The sequence below is a fragment of the Haliotis cracherodii genome, unplaced genomic scaffold (assembly GCF_022045235.1).
Source record: "Haliotis cracherodii isolate W230 unplaced genomic scaffold, xgHalCrac1.p SCAF_2, whole genome shotgun sequence".
NCBI lineage: Eukaryota > Metazoa > Mollusca > Gastropoda > Lepetellida > Haliotidae > Haliotis > Haliotis cracherodii.
In genome coordinates, this window is record NW_027266275.1 from 43,569,177 (window position 1) to 43,584,098 (window position 14,922).

Here is a 14,922-nt window from a genome sequence, read left to right on the forward strand (position 1 = left end):
CAGCGTTGAGGTTGCCACGGATGACAAGAAGCCTGGAACGTGCATTGCCACAGAAAGCACCCCACACCATGACACTTCCGCCTCGAAATCTGTCAACTTCCTGTACACAACACTGGGCGTAACGTTCATGACGGCGCCTCCACACCCTCACCCGTCCATCAGCAAATCGAAGATTAAATCAGGATTCATCACTGAAGACGACTTGATTCCAATTCCTCTGAGTCCACCGTAAGTGTCGCTGTGCGCCCAATTGACGTTGACGTCTTTGTAATTGAGTCAGAATCGGCCCGCAGTATGGCCGTCGTGCTTGAAGGTGAGCAGTTCTCAGACGGTTTCGAACAGTTTGCGTACTCAGTCTACCCCTAAACAGTTCATTTCTGGTTGATGTAGCCATCAAAAATCGGTTACGGAGGTGACGTAAGACAATCTGACGATCCACTGCATGTGATGTCACACGTGGTCGACCTGGCCGAGGGCGATCAGCGGTGGTAGCCGTTTGCTGTAGACTCGTCTGTAAATCATAAACAGTCCGTCGACTACAACCCATCGTCCTTGCGACTTCAGCTACGGACGTTCCCGTCTGCAACATGCCGATAGCACGTTCACGTTGAACATTTGAAAGGCGTGGCATGACAAAAGGCCGTAAAGACTTTTGTTTTTTTGTGTTTTTCTTTTTTTTTGTTAATGACTGCTAACAAGTATGGCTGAAAACACGTGCTGTATTATGGCCACGTGACCAGTTGCATGTGAAAAACCACTTTTGCCACTATAGTGCTGTGCACATGATTTTGATCGATTCACCTGCACAAAAATGGGTGTTATCTGAAGACAATACGTGGCCTTAACTGTTTAATACACAGTAAGGGCCCACAATGATAACTGGTCAAAATGTTAAAATTTTAGGATTGTGAATTTCAAATTGGCGACAATGCTTCGAAATATACTGAACCAAAGTAAAAAATGGTTCAGTATATTTCGAAGCATTGTCGCCAATTTGAAATTAGTGCCGTAAAGCATGAGAAAGCTGCCTTCTGATTGGTCATTCCATTTGTCGGTCAAAGTTCGCACAAGGTCGGTCTGATGTGACCCGTAATAGGGTGTCCTCAGATCTATGTTTAGCTGTAGCGAGAACTAAGATCTGATTTTAATGAGATTGCCTGATGCAGTGCAGTGGTAGTGGAACACTTGCAGATGTTTTGAAACGCATTCTGTTGCAATGGCAACATTATCTTCAAGCACCAGTCCTCAAAAAACAGGGTAACCCACCTACAACAACAACAACGACTACTAAGCCAAAAGTAGTAAAGGCTCATGAAAATCTAACGAAAGCGTACAAAGCTGATTCACTTGTGCGAATGGTGCAAATGTGCACCAAAAGAAAGTCCAAAAAGGCAGATCAACAGTTGCAACTCCCTCTTGCCACTGCCTGATAAAAGAGAGCTGCTGCCTCATTCAGGCTAACACTGACATGCAGGAAAGATGTCTCGGTGCCTCAGGAAACAGAAACATGCTCTGTGTCATTTGTGTGCTGCCACTCCCGCGATGTGCAAAGTCATTCTCAAACATGCTCCTACCGATCTCATCCATGCCCTATGTGTGTGGTGAACTTGTATTTAGGCAATATTCCCATGACCACAACTCAACGTCAAAACTTGCAACGGCATGGTAAAGTCTTGAATACACTCATGAAAAAACAAGTACCTCTAAGCAAGAAACGTAAAATTCTTCAACATGGATGAGGATTATCAGGAGGGTTCATTCCTCTTATTGGTTCTGCCTCGTTTGCAGGAAAGTAATAAATGGTCTGACACCAGGAAGGTTGGGATCAGTGTGTGGTGTGCCACCAGGAAGTACGCACACAAGATGGTGTTGGTGCCTGAAGAAACATGGCAAAGTCTACAGGCCACCAAACAACGTCATCGTCAGACACTTCACACCTCTCTCTTGGAAAAGAAACGTCTCCAAAATTTGGAAGAGATGGACATGTTGATGCAGAGGTCACAGCAGCCTTTTCGCATGCGGGAACAAGAATACAACCAACTGTTGCAACACATGCTAGAGTTGCAGTGCCAACAGCACAACAACAACAACAACAAAAACAACACCACCATCAAACCACTACAACCCAAAGTGACACCACCACCACCATCACCATCAACGATAGACACCACAGGTAGACCTGCCCCTCCTCAACAAGTGATAGACGAAGTGGTCATGAGTGTTCCTAAAGCCATGTCCAGTAAAGCCATGAATTTGATGACAAGGATTCAAAACAATCCCGACTTGAGTTGGACTCCAGAGGGAACCCTGACCGTGGAAGGGAAACCCGTCCCTGGCACACACATGGTGGACTTGATCAACGATTTAGTGTGTCAATGGAAAACTGGGCCTGCAGGTTGGACCATTTTGAGTCACCATTTGGCCAACAGTCATGTTCCCAATGAAATGATTGGAAATCCTTAACGATGGCAATGGATGCAGAAGCAGCAGCAACCACAACAACAACACTCAACACCAAGAACACCCAACACCCAGTTCCCCCTCCAAACAAAGTCACAAAAAGGGAAGGAGAAAGATGAGATGCCAACCCCATAGTTGATGACCCCACCTCCCTCTATTACCAAACAGGACAGATTCATCAACAGGCGGGGTTCATGGATATCCTTTACCACCACATAAGAAAACATTTCTCCCTCTCTATAAAAAGGCTATCCGTGTACCGAGTGGCATCAGTCTGAGAGAAATGAAGCGACAGACCAACACTTCACGGTGCATTCTTCCCTCTGCTGCTGCAGGGAAACAAAACAAAGGATTTCCTACTTCCCTTTGGATGGCCTGGTTGGAAAAAAACTACTTTCATCCTGAACATCCAGCAAGTTTTGGCGGCTGTCGACCTTTGTGGAAAGCAGCATGCATCCACGCTCAAGATGCAAGAACCAGTAAAAGCAAGAAGAAAACCATGCCATTACAAAGTCAAATCAAGCGTTGGTTGCAAACCCAAAGTACCTACACCTTGCACAAACCAGCCAGACGCTCCTTTCCAAGAGACCACTATCGTGTGGGAGGCGTCGATGAATTGAATTGAATCGAGCAGACTTGAGTGACATGATTGCCTTTCAAGACGACAACAAATGATTCAAATATCTGCTGTGCGTGATCGATGTTTTCAAAGATGGCATAGGGGCAACCCTTGAAGGCCAAGAGCAGTTCTGCTTTGACGGAAGGTTTTCAAACCTTGCTGATGCAAACAAGCCAAAGGTCGACTACCTGCTCAAATGCAAACAGACAAAGGCAGAGAATTTGTCAACTGCCCTTTCGAGGCACTCATGACAAAGCACGGCTACACCAGTCAAAATCCTGAAACGAAAGCAGCAGTGATGGAACGGTTTCAAAGGACTCTGAAAAATATAATGTGGCGATTCTTTACTCAGCATGGGACCAGACACTATTTGAAAGTCTTACCCCAGCTGGTCAAGTCGTACAACCGACGTGTGCATCGGACCATTGTTCAGCGACCTGTGGACGTCCTCCCAGGAGATCCCCAGTCAGAAAATTTGGGTGTTAGACTACATGGAGGAGGAACAACAACAACAGCAGCAGCCACAACACAAAGACTGTTGTCCCCCAAGACAACATCCCCCTCTCTTTTACTGCCGGGCACCTGTGTACGTCTGAACAAAACCAAAGGCACCCCAACTGGACCACTGAACTGTTTACTGTGGACTGGCTGGTCACAGGGAGAACACCTCCTGTGTATCGGATCAAAAATGATCATGGTGAAGTCCTCAAAGGAACCTTTTACCCTGAAGAAATACAGCCCATCTTGAAAACAGATGATGTGTATGCCGTGGGTTACGCGCTGAAAAGACGTCAAGGGGCGAAACAGGGCCAAGAAGAGTTCTTGGTGAAATGGACTGGCTACCCTGCTAGTTTTAATTCGTGGATCCCTGCAGATCATTTACAGATAAAGTAAGGTGCATTCTGTCACTCATTCAGAAGGTGGACACATGCGATGACAGAACCACCACCACCACCATCACTGCAGAGAAACCTCTCAGCATCTGTGGGTACCGATGAACCTCCCCTTGCTGCTGCACGACATCATCACCAGCGCTGACACTCACCTTGGTGTTGTTTTGGCATGACTTTACCACACAGTGAAGTCGTGTTTTTTGCTCAGATCATTGTGATATATGGTGTGGTCATCATGAGCATGGTTCAGTTGGCCTTCTATCACGGAGAGAAACAGTTGTGGACAGCTTTCCAGTTGTTTGGGATACATACTTCCACCACCCACCTTGACTGCCTCACCACGACCACCCCACCTCCAGAAGTCTTCAACTTGATACCTCATCCACGCACAGTTTTCTACCCTAGCTCACGTCGTCATGGCTGCTGTCTTTTTTTCGAAACAAGACTTTTACATGACCCTGCCCAGTGATGCCTCCATGGATATCTATCCAAAAAACAGAGTCATTGCATATGCAATCAAGTTGCCTTATCCTCTGCATCTGGACCGTCAACAGTGGGAGGTGGGAGTCAGTGAAATTCACTTTCCAGTGACATGGTACAACGTCGCCCCACCCTTTGACTGGTTTGCTCTGAACCTCTCACTAAAAAAAGACACCCATGTGTATGAAAGCGTGTCGGCCACTGTACCACAGACACAGCATGGTGTCGTCAATTATGACAGCAAGAAGATTCCTATCGAGAAAGGAGCCTATTCATCTGAAGATTTGGCGAAAACCCTCAACTGTTTGATTCAGGAGCATATTACAGGTGTCTTGAAAGAACAGTCCTCCGACAAAATCCAAAGTAATGGCAGACGATTTGACATTGATGTCAAGTATCCCAAAGATAGTCTTCGATTTGACATGCTTGAAGATGGAAAGGTGCGATTCCAAGCCCCTCTAGTCTATGCCAAGGTACTCTATGCCACAGAAGTGATCTTACCAAGTCCACTTTCGAGAATGCTTGGATTTGTTCAACTACCGATCCATGATGATGATGAATATAAAAGCTACACAGAGACTGCTGTTCTCTTGAGTGCATTGCCCAGTTGCTCAACCCATGACAGTGGGGGGAGGTGAATTTAAACAAATCACAGGTGATACAAAAGCTAATCACCTGTCAGGATTTGATACCGTGTACATTTACACCAACCTGGTCGAAGATCAAATTGTGGGCAATATGATGTCCCCATTGCTGATCCACGTGCCTGTGTCAAAGAAGATGATGCAAGACAGTGTGGTGATTAAAAGTCCTAGGCACATTCGCTACCTTGGAGTGCGTCATGGTTCCTTCGACAGTATTAAACTCTATATCATGGACGACATTGGGCGCCCAGTGCCATTTCAAATGGGGAAAGCCATCGTGACACTTCACTTCAGACACTGCCAATAATGCAGAAGCAGCATGTTGGGACAGCCGTTGGCACACAAGTTTAATCAAGGACAGTTCGGCCAGCGTGAGAGTGGCATCAAAGTATACAAAGGACGGTATCTTCAACGTGACAGTGGTCTCGGTGGTATCTTGAAGATTGCATTGCCTTTCCTTAAATCTGCTGGAACATCGATGCTCAAGATGGGTAAAAAGATCCTACCAGGGTTTGGTGAGTGATGTGGTTGCAGGCAAACGCAAATTGTCAGAGAGTCTGAAACATCGTGGAACAGCTGCCCTGATGGATGCCTTGGAGGAAAGTGAGGAGCCGAGACCATCTAAAAGACATAAAGTCATCCCAACCACCACCACCACCACCCACCAGAAAAGAAAAATGGTTTAAAGGTCAGTCCTCATCAAACTTTCAACCTGACCAGACGTCCTTCAAGGCAGAGAAAGGGAGGAACATCCATCATCATGATGCGCCGAGATGCTTGCGAATGTTCAAAGGCCCAGTTGGATCTCTTTACTGTACCCCCTGTGTCCACCTCTGTGCAAGAGGGTCAATGGATTCACTATAGTCCCTTGGCGCCTCCCTCTGTTGCAGGACCACTCCAGTTTAACATTTCCAATCCTGTGAACGCTTACATTGATTTGAACCAGTGTTACCTGAGGGTATGTGTTCGAGTGACTCAAGAAGATGGGACAGATACCGTTCTAGCTGATAACCCTGTATCGACAGTCAACAACTTAATGCATTCCCTGTTTCGCGGCTGCAAGTGGGACACAATCAGTTGGAGATCACACCTTCCATTGGCACTTACCCTTACAGAGCCTACTTGGAAACCCTCTGAGTTATGGTGCAGGAGCCAAAACATCTCACCTTTGATGTCCAAAACATCTCACCTTTGATGTCCTGGATGGTATGCCGATGATGCTGGTAAAATGGACGCCTTCAATCCTGATACAAATGCTGATGCAAAAAACACGGGCGTCAGAACTCGGCGTAATCTTATCGTGCCCACCAAAGAACTGGAACTGACAGGACGTCTACACTCTGACCTGTTTCTTCAAGAACGCTATCTGTTGGATGGTGTCCCTATGAAACTGGAATTGCTACAAAGTCCTGATGAGTTCTTCTTCATGTGTGCTGCTGATGGTGTCTACAAATTAGCCCTGACCAAAGCCGAATTTTATGTTCGTCAACTCAACATTGATCCTGCTGTCGAAGAAACACATGTGTCCAGTCTGAACGCAGGTGTGACTGCCAAGTATCCCCTTTCCCGTGTGCGAGTGACAGCCCATGACATCCCCATAGGTGGTAGAGACTTTCACAATGATCAGCTCATCGATGGCCAATTACCAAAACGAGTGGTCCTGGGACTGGTGGACAATAGTGCCTATGTAGGAAGCAAAGAGAAGAATCCATACAACTTCAAACACTACCATGTCACCATGATGAAGCTGAAACTCAATGGCCAGGAAGTCCATGGCACGGAAATGAAAAGCGACTTCAGCAACAACAGTGCCCATTTGAAACAAATCTACATGAATCTGTTCCGAAACACTGGGCAGCTGTGGCGACCTGAGACCTGTGAGGTGTCTCTCAAGGATTTTGCTCAAGGTTACACCTTGTGGGTGGTAGATCTCACACCAGACCTTGGCGCTGATGAAGGCATCAACTATCCTCGACACACTGGCAAGTTGGGTTTGGAAATCCAGTTTGGACATGCTCTTGAGAACTTGGTCACCCTCACCTGCTATGAGGAATGCGAAAATGTTCTGGAAATAGATCGTTTCCATAATGCGATGATGGTATAAAAAGAGCAGAGACAGACAGTCATGCCTCACTTATTCCCCTCCTACAAGGGACCATGGAAGAACCACTTGGTGCCATCTACCGGGGCACCCTTGCCAAAGATGACTTTGCCAGACTGGGATCGCAGCAAGAAGACCCCTTTTACCCCAAAGCATACATGGTCAACACAGATGTTGGTTTGTTCATGTGAGCGGGGGAATTAAAAAAGTTGAAAAAAATATGGGTTGTCTTTAGGATGTGGATCGACATGCACACCCGAGGAAAAACAGGATTGAAAATCTGACCAATCAGTAGCTTGGGTTTTGGACCAATCAGAAATCAGGGTTTCAGTGCCTCTCCTATAAAAAAGAGAACGAAGTCATGCGCACCGTCACAGTCCTAGCACTGAATGAGAGATCAACCATCTCGTCTCGATACAACTGTATGAAGTGCCAGAGGAACAGTCAACAATGTCCGTGGATGAGTAAAGTCAATAGCGGCCTACCCACCTGATGAATCGGAGATGATCTTAACACAGCCCGCACTGGTTTAAGAACAAATCTGAGGCTATTGCAGCATTACAACGAACTATGCAACGCAGAATTGACGTCCCTGACTGTTGGAGTGGTCCGTATTATTATTAACTAGTTTTGAGATCAAGGAAAGTAATGTAAAACCAACCATAACAAAAAAAACCCTCCTCCTCCTCCCTCCACCACAACCGCCGCCGCTACCACTTTTTTCGCTTTTTTTAAAAATGAAAGTGGAGGATTTTACGTGCGCTTCTGTTCCTTTTTTCATTTTTGTTTTCATTTACGAGCGCTTCTTATGTCCTCTTCCTCCCCGGAACCGGATGTGGCGCCCTCTTGGAGGCGCACGTCTCTCGGAGCCGGAAGTGACGCCATCTTGGAGGCGCACGCCCTCCCGGAAGTGACGCCATCTTTGATGAGCACGCATTACCCACAATGCCCCTTTTCGCGCATGCGCAGAACCACTTCCGGATACAAGGGTACGTTGGTGAAACAAACGAGCATAGGTTTTGTGCTGACAACAAAATCGGGGCGAAGCGGTTTTCAAACACACTGTCATAGGTTTCTGGCAGAGCCCAACTCTGCATAGCTAATTACAGCGTCTTAGGTGACCTTGCCCCTGTACACGACTGTAAGAAACTATCATACAACAAGGATGTTTCAGATGAGATATGTATTCCGGAACATTCCATGAAGAAACAGTGGCAATATTACACTCAAATTACAAAATACATGCACAATAAACGACAATTACAAAACAATGGTACATTCAACATACAAACATTACAACAATTTTATTTCAAAACAAGTGTATTATAATGATATGGAAACAATATGAGAATTGAGCAAAACTATGGTAATGTTGTACATACAAGGAATTTGTTTGTAATTGTTGATATGAAAACAGATCTTGGAAGTTGTTTCTGGATAACTGTTGGTAAAATTATTAAGTACTGTTCCTTTTAACAGAGAGCACCAAATTCTTTATCATGATTGAGGATTATTTGTGATTATCTTTCTTGGTTGTATTTTATACAAGACAGTGCGTAAGGTTGCTCATCTTCTGAGACATCGCATGTTTCATCACAGAGACGTTGTTCCAATGGGGTTGGTGTTTTGTATATCTACCAATTTTTCAATTTTTAGTTCGTGATTACTTAAACGAAGTTTTAAGGAAAGTTACTTATGACCTTTGTTTGTACAATATGTAAGATAATTCTCAATTTTGACAGATGACTTGACCAAATTGTGTGTTCTTAACTTGCTGTTAGACAAATAGGAATCCCTTAATAATTGCGTGATTTTTTACATTTGATCTGAAGTTTATTTACAGTGGATTCATTAAATTATTTTGTGTTTACGATTTTAAAAGTATGTTTTATTTAACCCAACCAACATTTTGACCAGAAATATTGATGTTTGCTGTAAAAGCATGTTTAAGAATGACGTTTGTTGTGTTATCTATATATGACTTGTGATCTATTAAAAAAGAATTATTGGTACTAATAGTGGGTATATATCAAGTTCTGCCTGACAGGCCCAGTTTTCATGCCTGGGTTTTCCTTGCGCTGACCATTTAAAGACACTGTTTCTTTTATTGTGCTTTCCGAAGATAACTACATTAATAATAACCAGTTTGTACTTTACACCAATTCTCTCCTCCTATAGCTTACACTTCCTTCCTCTGCAAATAACATTATATTGCGGGGAACAATTGATGCTCTGCAGCAATCTCTACTTGTATGTATTATTAGCACGTGGAGGTGACAGTTGTCATACATGTTCACGTGTTCTTGTTCCGTTCCGCCATTTTGAAATGTTGACGTGTCGCGGTCCTTTCGCAAATATCGTTTTGTATTTCAAGGCTACCAGGTATTTAGTATTGTGTATAAATACCTTCACATTTTATCCACTTTATTTGTGTAATTTTATTCTCATATTACGCTAGATTTTCCATATCTACGCCCCTGAGGGAAGCTGACATTTACAGTGGCCTATTACGTCCCAAGCGCAGAGCGCTATAACAGCGTCTGCATCGGCGTCCTAGCCTTAAACGCCAAGTATTACACCTGCTATATCTACGGTAGCTCCGGCCTACGAACCTCAGAGCACATCTACTGCCTCTGCGCCTTCGGGTGTATCCACCTTCACGTCTACGCCGGCTACAGACTCAGTGTTTGCGCCTCAAGACCCTATCCAACCTTCAAGGACAGTCATTATCGGCGCCTCCCGGTTTCCCGGCAACATCCCGAGCGCTCTTTCCATCGACGCCTTTTATGGACCCAACGTGGATGAAATCCTTTATGCAAGCCATGTATCAACAAGCGCATACGCCTCCTTTTGTTCAGACGTTTGCGCCTGCCTATCAGCACAATTCTGTATCGTCTTCGGTGGCTTATACACCGCCAACGTTTCCGACGAATACACTTACCCAAGCTCGTACGAACCCCATGTGCCGATAGCGCATTCGGCGATTCTTACGGTCCTAAGAATATGGCTATGGCAGGTGGTTGATTGGTTGGTTTGTTGTTTAACGCCGCAATCAACACTATTCCAGCAGGACTGGCTTGGATACTCCGTCATCATCTCGGACCACGTCATGGGACTCATTGTCTCCCGGCAGGGCTTCTGGACGATCTTCCAAGGCATCTAAATCCCAACAGGGTTATTATTCGGGCTCTTCCGAGGCGTCGCTAGCTGAGTCGCTGGATAAACCCCAGAGTGCAACTCGCACCTTGGCCTTGCTCAGATGCCAGATTGGATGGCGGACCGACTTTCAGCGGTAGCACCGTTCCCTGGCTCAGAGGTCGACAAACGGGAAACGATCTGGTCGTACCCTACATCCATCCCACATGACCCCGTGTTAAAGGATATGGTCAGATCCCTGGACGAGGATTTTTCTCAAAACCCTTTCACCAGCTATTTTTAATGAACATTCTCTAAAAGAGCGCCGTATAAAACTTTACAATACACAACTAAATTATATTCAAATGAGTCAAATCCAGCTTACAACTGCGTTTTTAATCCTCTTTATGAGGATCTTTTCCTTATAAAGCCATCCCTTATTCCACCCCTAGGAATCAGAATAAAACCTTTCATTTCTGCTGCAAAAACTGAACTCGAAAATGTATCTCCCTTTTCGCCTGCTTTCTTCTCTTTGGCAATTGGTGAAGCCACAGGTAGATCTTACCTTGTCTAAACTAAAGAAATCTGACACTAACCAACTGCAATATCAACAAGAACATAATCAGTTAAGAAACAAATATAATACATACAAATCAATCTTTTCAGATGGATCCAAGGATGGATGTGCTGTTGACGGCGCCACCATTATTGGATCCAGAACTATGCTCTTCAAAAAATACCAACTTGACACTGACTTTCAAATTGTAATATAATGCTATTGTTTCAAAATAGGACACAGAAACCATAATTGAAACACTGTTTGAAGATCAATGTACACAATGTTCAAAACATTAATCGTGTCACCTAGACAGACACACGTACATGATACAGATAATGTCACATGGGTACAGAAAATGTCAGTATCGGTTGTGCCCACCACGTGCATCAATCACCGCTTGACACCGACGACCCATAGATGCAATCAAGTTGTCAATAACACACTGTTGGATGTGCTGCCATTCATGCTGAAGTGCATCAAGAAGCGCCGGAAGTGTTTGGGGCGGTGGATTTCTTCTGCGAACGCGTCGATCCAACTCGTCCCATAGATGCTCAATCAGGGACAAATCTGGTGACCGGGCTGGCCAAGGTAATGTCTGGATGTTGTTGTGGTGTAAAGTCCTGACAAACACGTGCAATATGCGGTCGAGCGTTGTCCTGCTTGAACTGTCCGCCATGAACGTTGACGTGAGGAAGAACGTAAGGCTGTAGGATCAAGTCTCTGTAACGCACACCTGTCAATGCACCTGCCACATGCACGAGAGGCGTTCTACCACCGTGATGAATTCCGGCCCATACCATGACTCTCCCGCCGCCAAATGGGACAACCTGCTGAACACAGTTGGGGGCGTAACGTTCATCCTGACGTCTGTAGACACGTGCGCGCCCATCAGCACGTGTGAGTAGGAAACGGGACTCGTCAGTAAACAGTACATTTCTCCATCTTGCACGTGCCCATCTAACCATCTGTTGGCACCAAAGCAGACGGTCCGCCAGATGACGTGGGGTCAATACATGACGTCGAACAGGTCTTCGTGCAAAAAGTCCAGCCTCCCTCAGTCTGTTGCGTACCGTTTGATCTGATATTCTGCGTACCCCAGGGATCTGTGTGGTTGTAGACGTGGCTGTGGTAGTGCGGTCTCGGAGGTGTCGCAGCCGGATGTATCGATCTTGTGCTTGGGTTGTCACCCTTGGTCGTACTGACCTTGGTCTGTCGTCAACTCTGTTGGTGTTGTTGTATCGGGTCCACAGTGCGGAGATTGTCTGTCTGGATACGCCAAAGTGCCTGGCCACTTCTTGCTGAGTTGTAATCTTCCAATAGCGTTGTTCCGTTGAGCTGCATTCAGTCTTGGCATTCTGTCACCGCCTCTACTGCCGTTTAGAGGACTGTATGAACAGCCGTTGATGTGGATTTTTATACCCAATCACCAGGGGGGGGCCTGCATGCCTAAATGCAGGATCCTGTGCTGCACGTTTTTTACAGGCGGTTGCGTTTGGATGAAGCTGTAAAATTGATCCCCAAACGCTACGTTTATGGGCTTTGCATGTGTTTTCGCGAATTATAGACACATCATCTTTCTGTTTGACTTATTTGGTTCTCATTTAATGTAATTATTTTAGATATTTGGCAAAAAGGGGTTTTACATCAATGTCAAGTTTCTTTTTTTTGAAGAGTATATATCATTTAGATTACCAGATGACTCTCTAATCTTTACAGGTGAATCAAAGGCCATATTAACTGCTCTAGAATATAAGGAGTTCATTATTTTTTTCAGACTCTCTATCCTGTCTTCGGGCAATAAAAAACTTCGTGTTAACATCTAACATAATGGCTTATGCTTGATGCAGCAATCAACAAATCTGTGACACCACCTCTTATACCCTTTAGTGATTATAAACCTGTTATTAGATGTTACATCAGAGACCTAATGCAAAAGTGGGTATAAATAAATTACATGCAGTAAAAGCAAATATCGGTTTTACCTACTTGGGATGTAAGAGCTAGATTTGAAGAGGTCGTAGACTGCTTGTCGTTAGAGGTGACTGACGGGATCGGGTGGTCCCGATGCATGTCATTGTTTCCCAACTGCGTCAATCACTGAATTGTCTGGACCAGACTCGATTATTTACAGACCGCCTTCATATAGCTGAAATATTGCTGAGTGCGGCGTTAAACAACAACAAACAAAACGAGCCTGACCACCTGATCCTGTTAGTCCCCTCTTACGACACACATGGGTTGCTGAAGACCAATCCTAACAACGTCTGTCTCGCATCGAAGAACAAAAACGTCGAGGAACAAGATTGATTCCATTCAATGCAACAGCAAATGAATGAAAACAAAATGCAAATATCATAATTACAACCTACCACAGTAATATGTATATATTTAGGCAGCTACTTTGTTTGAGGAATGTATCCGTGAATATCCACATATAGTAACAATATCACATACGTCTGAAGCTGTAGAAATAAACTTCGATTCGATGTCACGTGTCTCTGTAACAATCAAATATTTTAAAATATATATAGCTTTTCGGGATATTATAACCCGTGTTCGTTTTTCAACTGATCACTTAGTTTGTTTGCGGTGTTTTACACAGATGTCGAGCCTTAAAGGTCAGCTGAGACAGCCCACGTGGCAACTATTTTCATAAAGTCCACGGCTCTTAAAAAAACACCATAGAGTAAGATAACAATGAACAATCAATCAACGTGTTATTGGCTAATCCTTTGAACAAAGTATGTTGTTTTTACCTCGGCACTTCACGCCCAGATATGGGGTATTCTGTCTGCTTTTGTTAACATACACATGTACACGCTTACTTTTGACAAATCCACTGTGCAAGATAACAGTGATTAATCAATCAACGTATTTTCTGTTGATCCTTTGATGCCCAGGAATGATCTGTTGATTTACAAAAAAAAGTAAATAAACTGATCACTTCTCTTGCTGGGCTGCCACGTGCACATTTCACCTAACTTTAAACCGGGATTTAGATTAAATAATTACCCCAGACACCAGAAATGCCAAATGGGAACCTTTGTCGGGTATTCTGAGTGGCGCTACCACAAATAATACTTGTAATAAATTCATTAACTGAGGTTCAAGTGAATGACAACAAATACACAGGCGTAGGGTTATACGAAAATGCTTTCACTTCAGGGATTAATATTATTATTATTATTATTATTATTATTATTGTTGTTGTTGTAATTGTTATTATTATTCAACTATAACCATCGGGGTATTTCCAAATAAAAACATCCGATGAGCTTCCACCGTCAGTTTTGTCTGTTTGTTTAGCCTGAAGAAATTAATTAACATGCGCCCTTTTTCAAAATCTTCATACCGCACGGGTAACCAATCAGTGTTCAAAAATGCGCAAAACAGATATAGCCTCGAAGTTTATTTAGCTGTGCTTACAAACGGTAGCTCAGTCTCTTGTCACGCTCAGTTGCGTTAGCGAGCAAATCAACTCACGCCAGCTGGTGTGCCCCAGCGGGCAGTGTCAGTCAGCCGAGAGATCAGTGCCCCTTTAAGGTCCTTCAGGTGTTACCCAATCATTGCGTACCGGGATACTTCAATTTATACTCAGCAACAAAAGTTCTTGTGCCACCAATATTTTAGTGTATTTTTCAAACAAGTAAAGTTTGGTTTTCAATATTGTAGTACATGTATGGAATCAAGTCACATCAACTCAACTGCCACAGAAAAGCATGCATTCCATGCAAAAGTTGACTTTTATGCAAGCCCCATGCATTTCACTACCCAAGAATGGAATTCCATATGTGTAGTAGCACCTAGTTGTCGGGGTGGTTAACACAACAAACGGCTACAGGGTGTGAGCTGATGGCTGTTTATTCTCTTAGAAGAGAAAGGTGAATAAATACGGCCTGCAACAATGAATAAATAATAAGACATACTGCATACAATAAGACATACTGCATACAATACATAGAACATTGACATTATTATAATATACATAATGGCCTTACATCTAAGGGACATTCAATTAGCTAGAAACCTAT

General features: G+C 44.2%; 1 protein-coding gene across 1 annotated transcript; it reads left to right on the forward strand.

Moving 5' to 3' along the window:
- Positions 1–6,324: 6,324 nt before the first annotated feature.
- On the forward strand, positions 6,325–7,200 carry LOC139467620 (uncharacterized protein F54H12.2-like). Its single transcript, XM_071249150.1, has one exon. The coding sequence runs from the start codon at positions 6,325–6,327 to the stop codon at positions 7,198–7,200; it is 876 nt and encodes a 291-aa protein (XP_071105251.1).
- Positions 7,201–14,922: the final 7,722 nt, after the last annotated feature.

Coding starts and splice junctions, on each gene's coding strand:
- LOC139467620 (XM_071249150.1), top strand. CDS start 6,325: ATGGACGCCTTCAATCCTGATACAAATGCTGATGCAAAAAACACGGGC.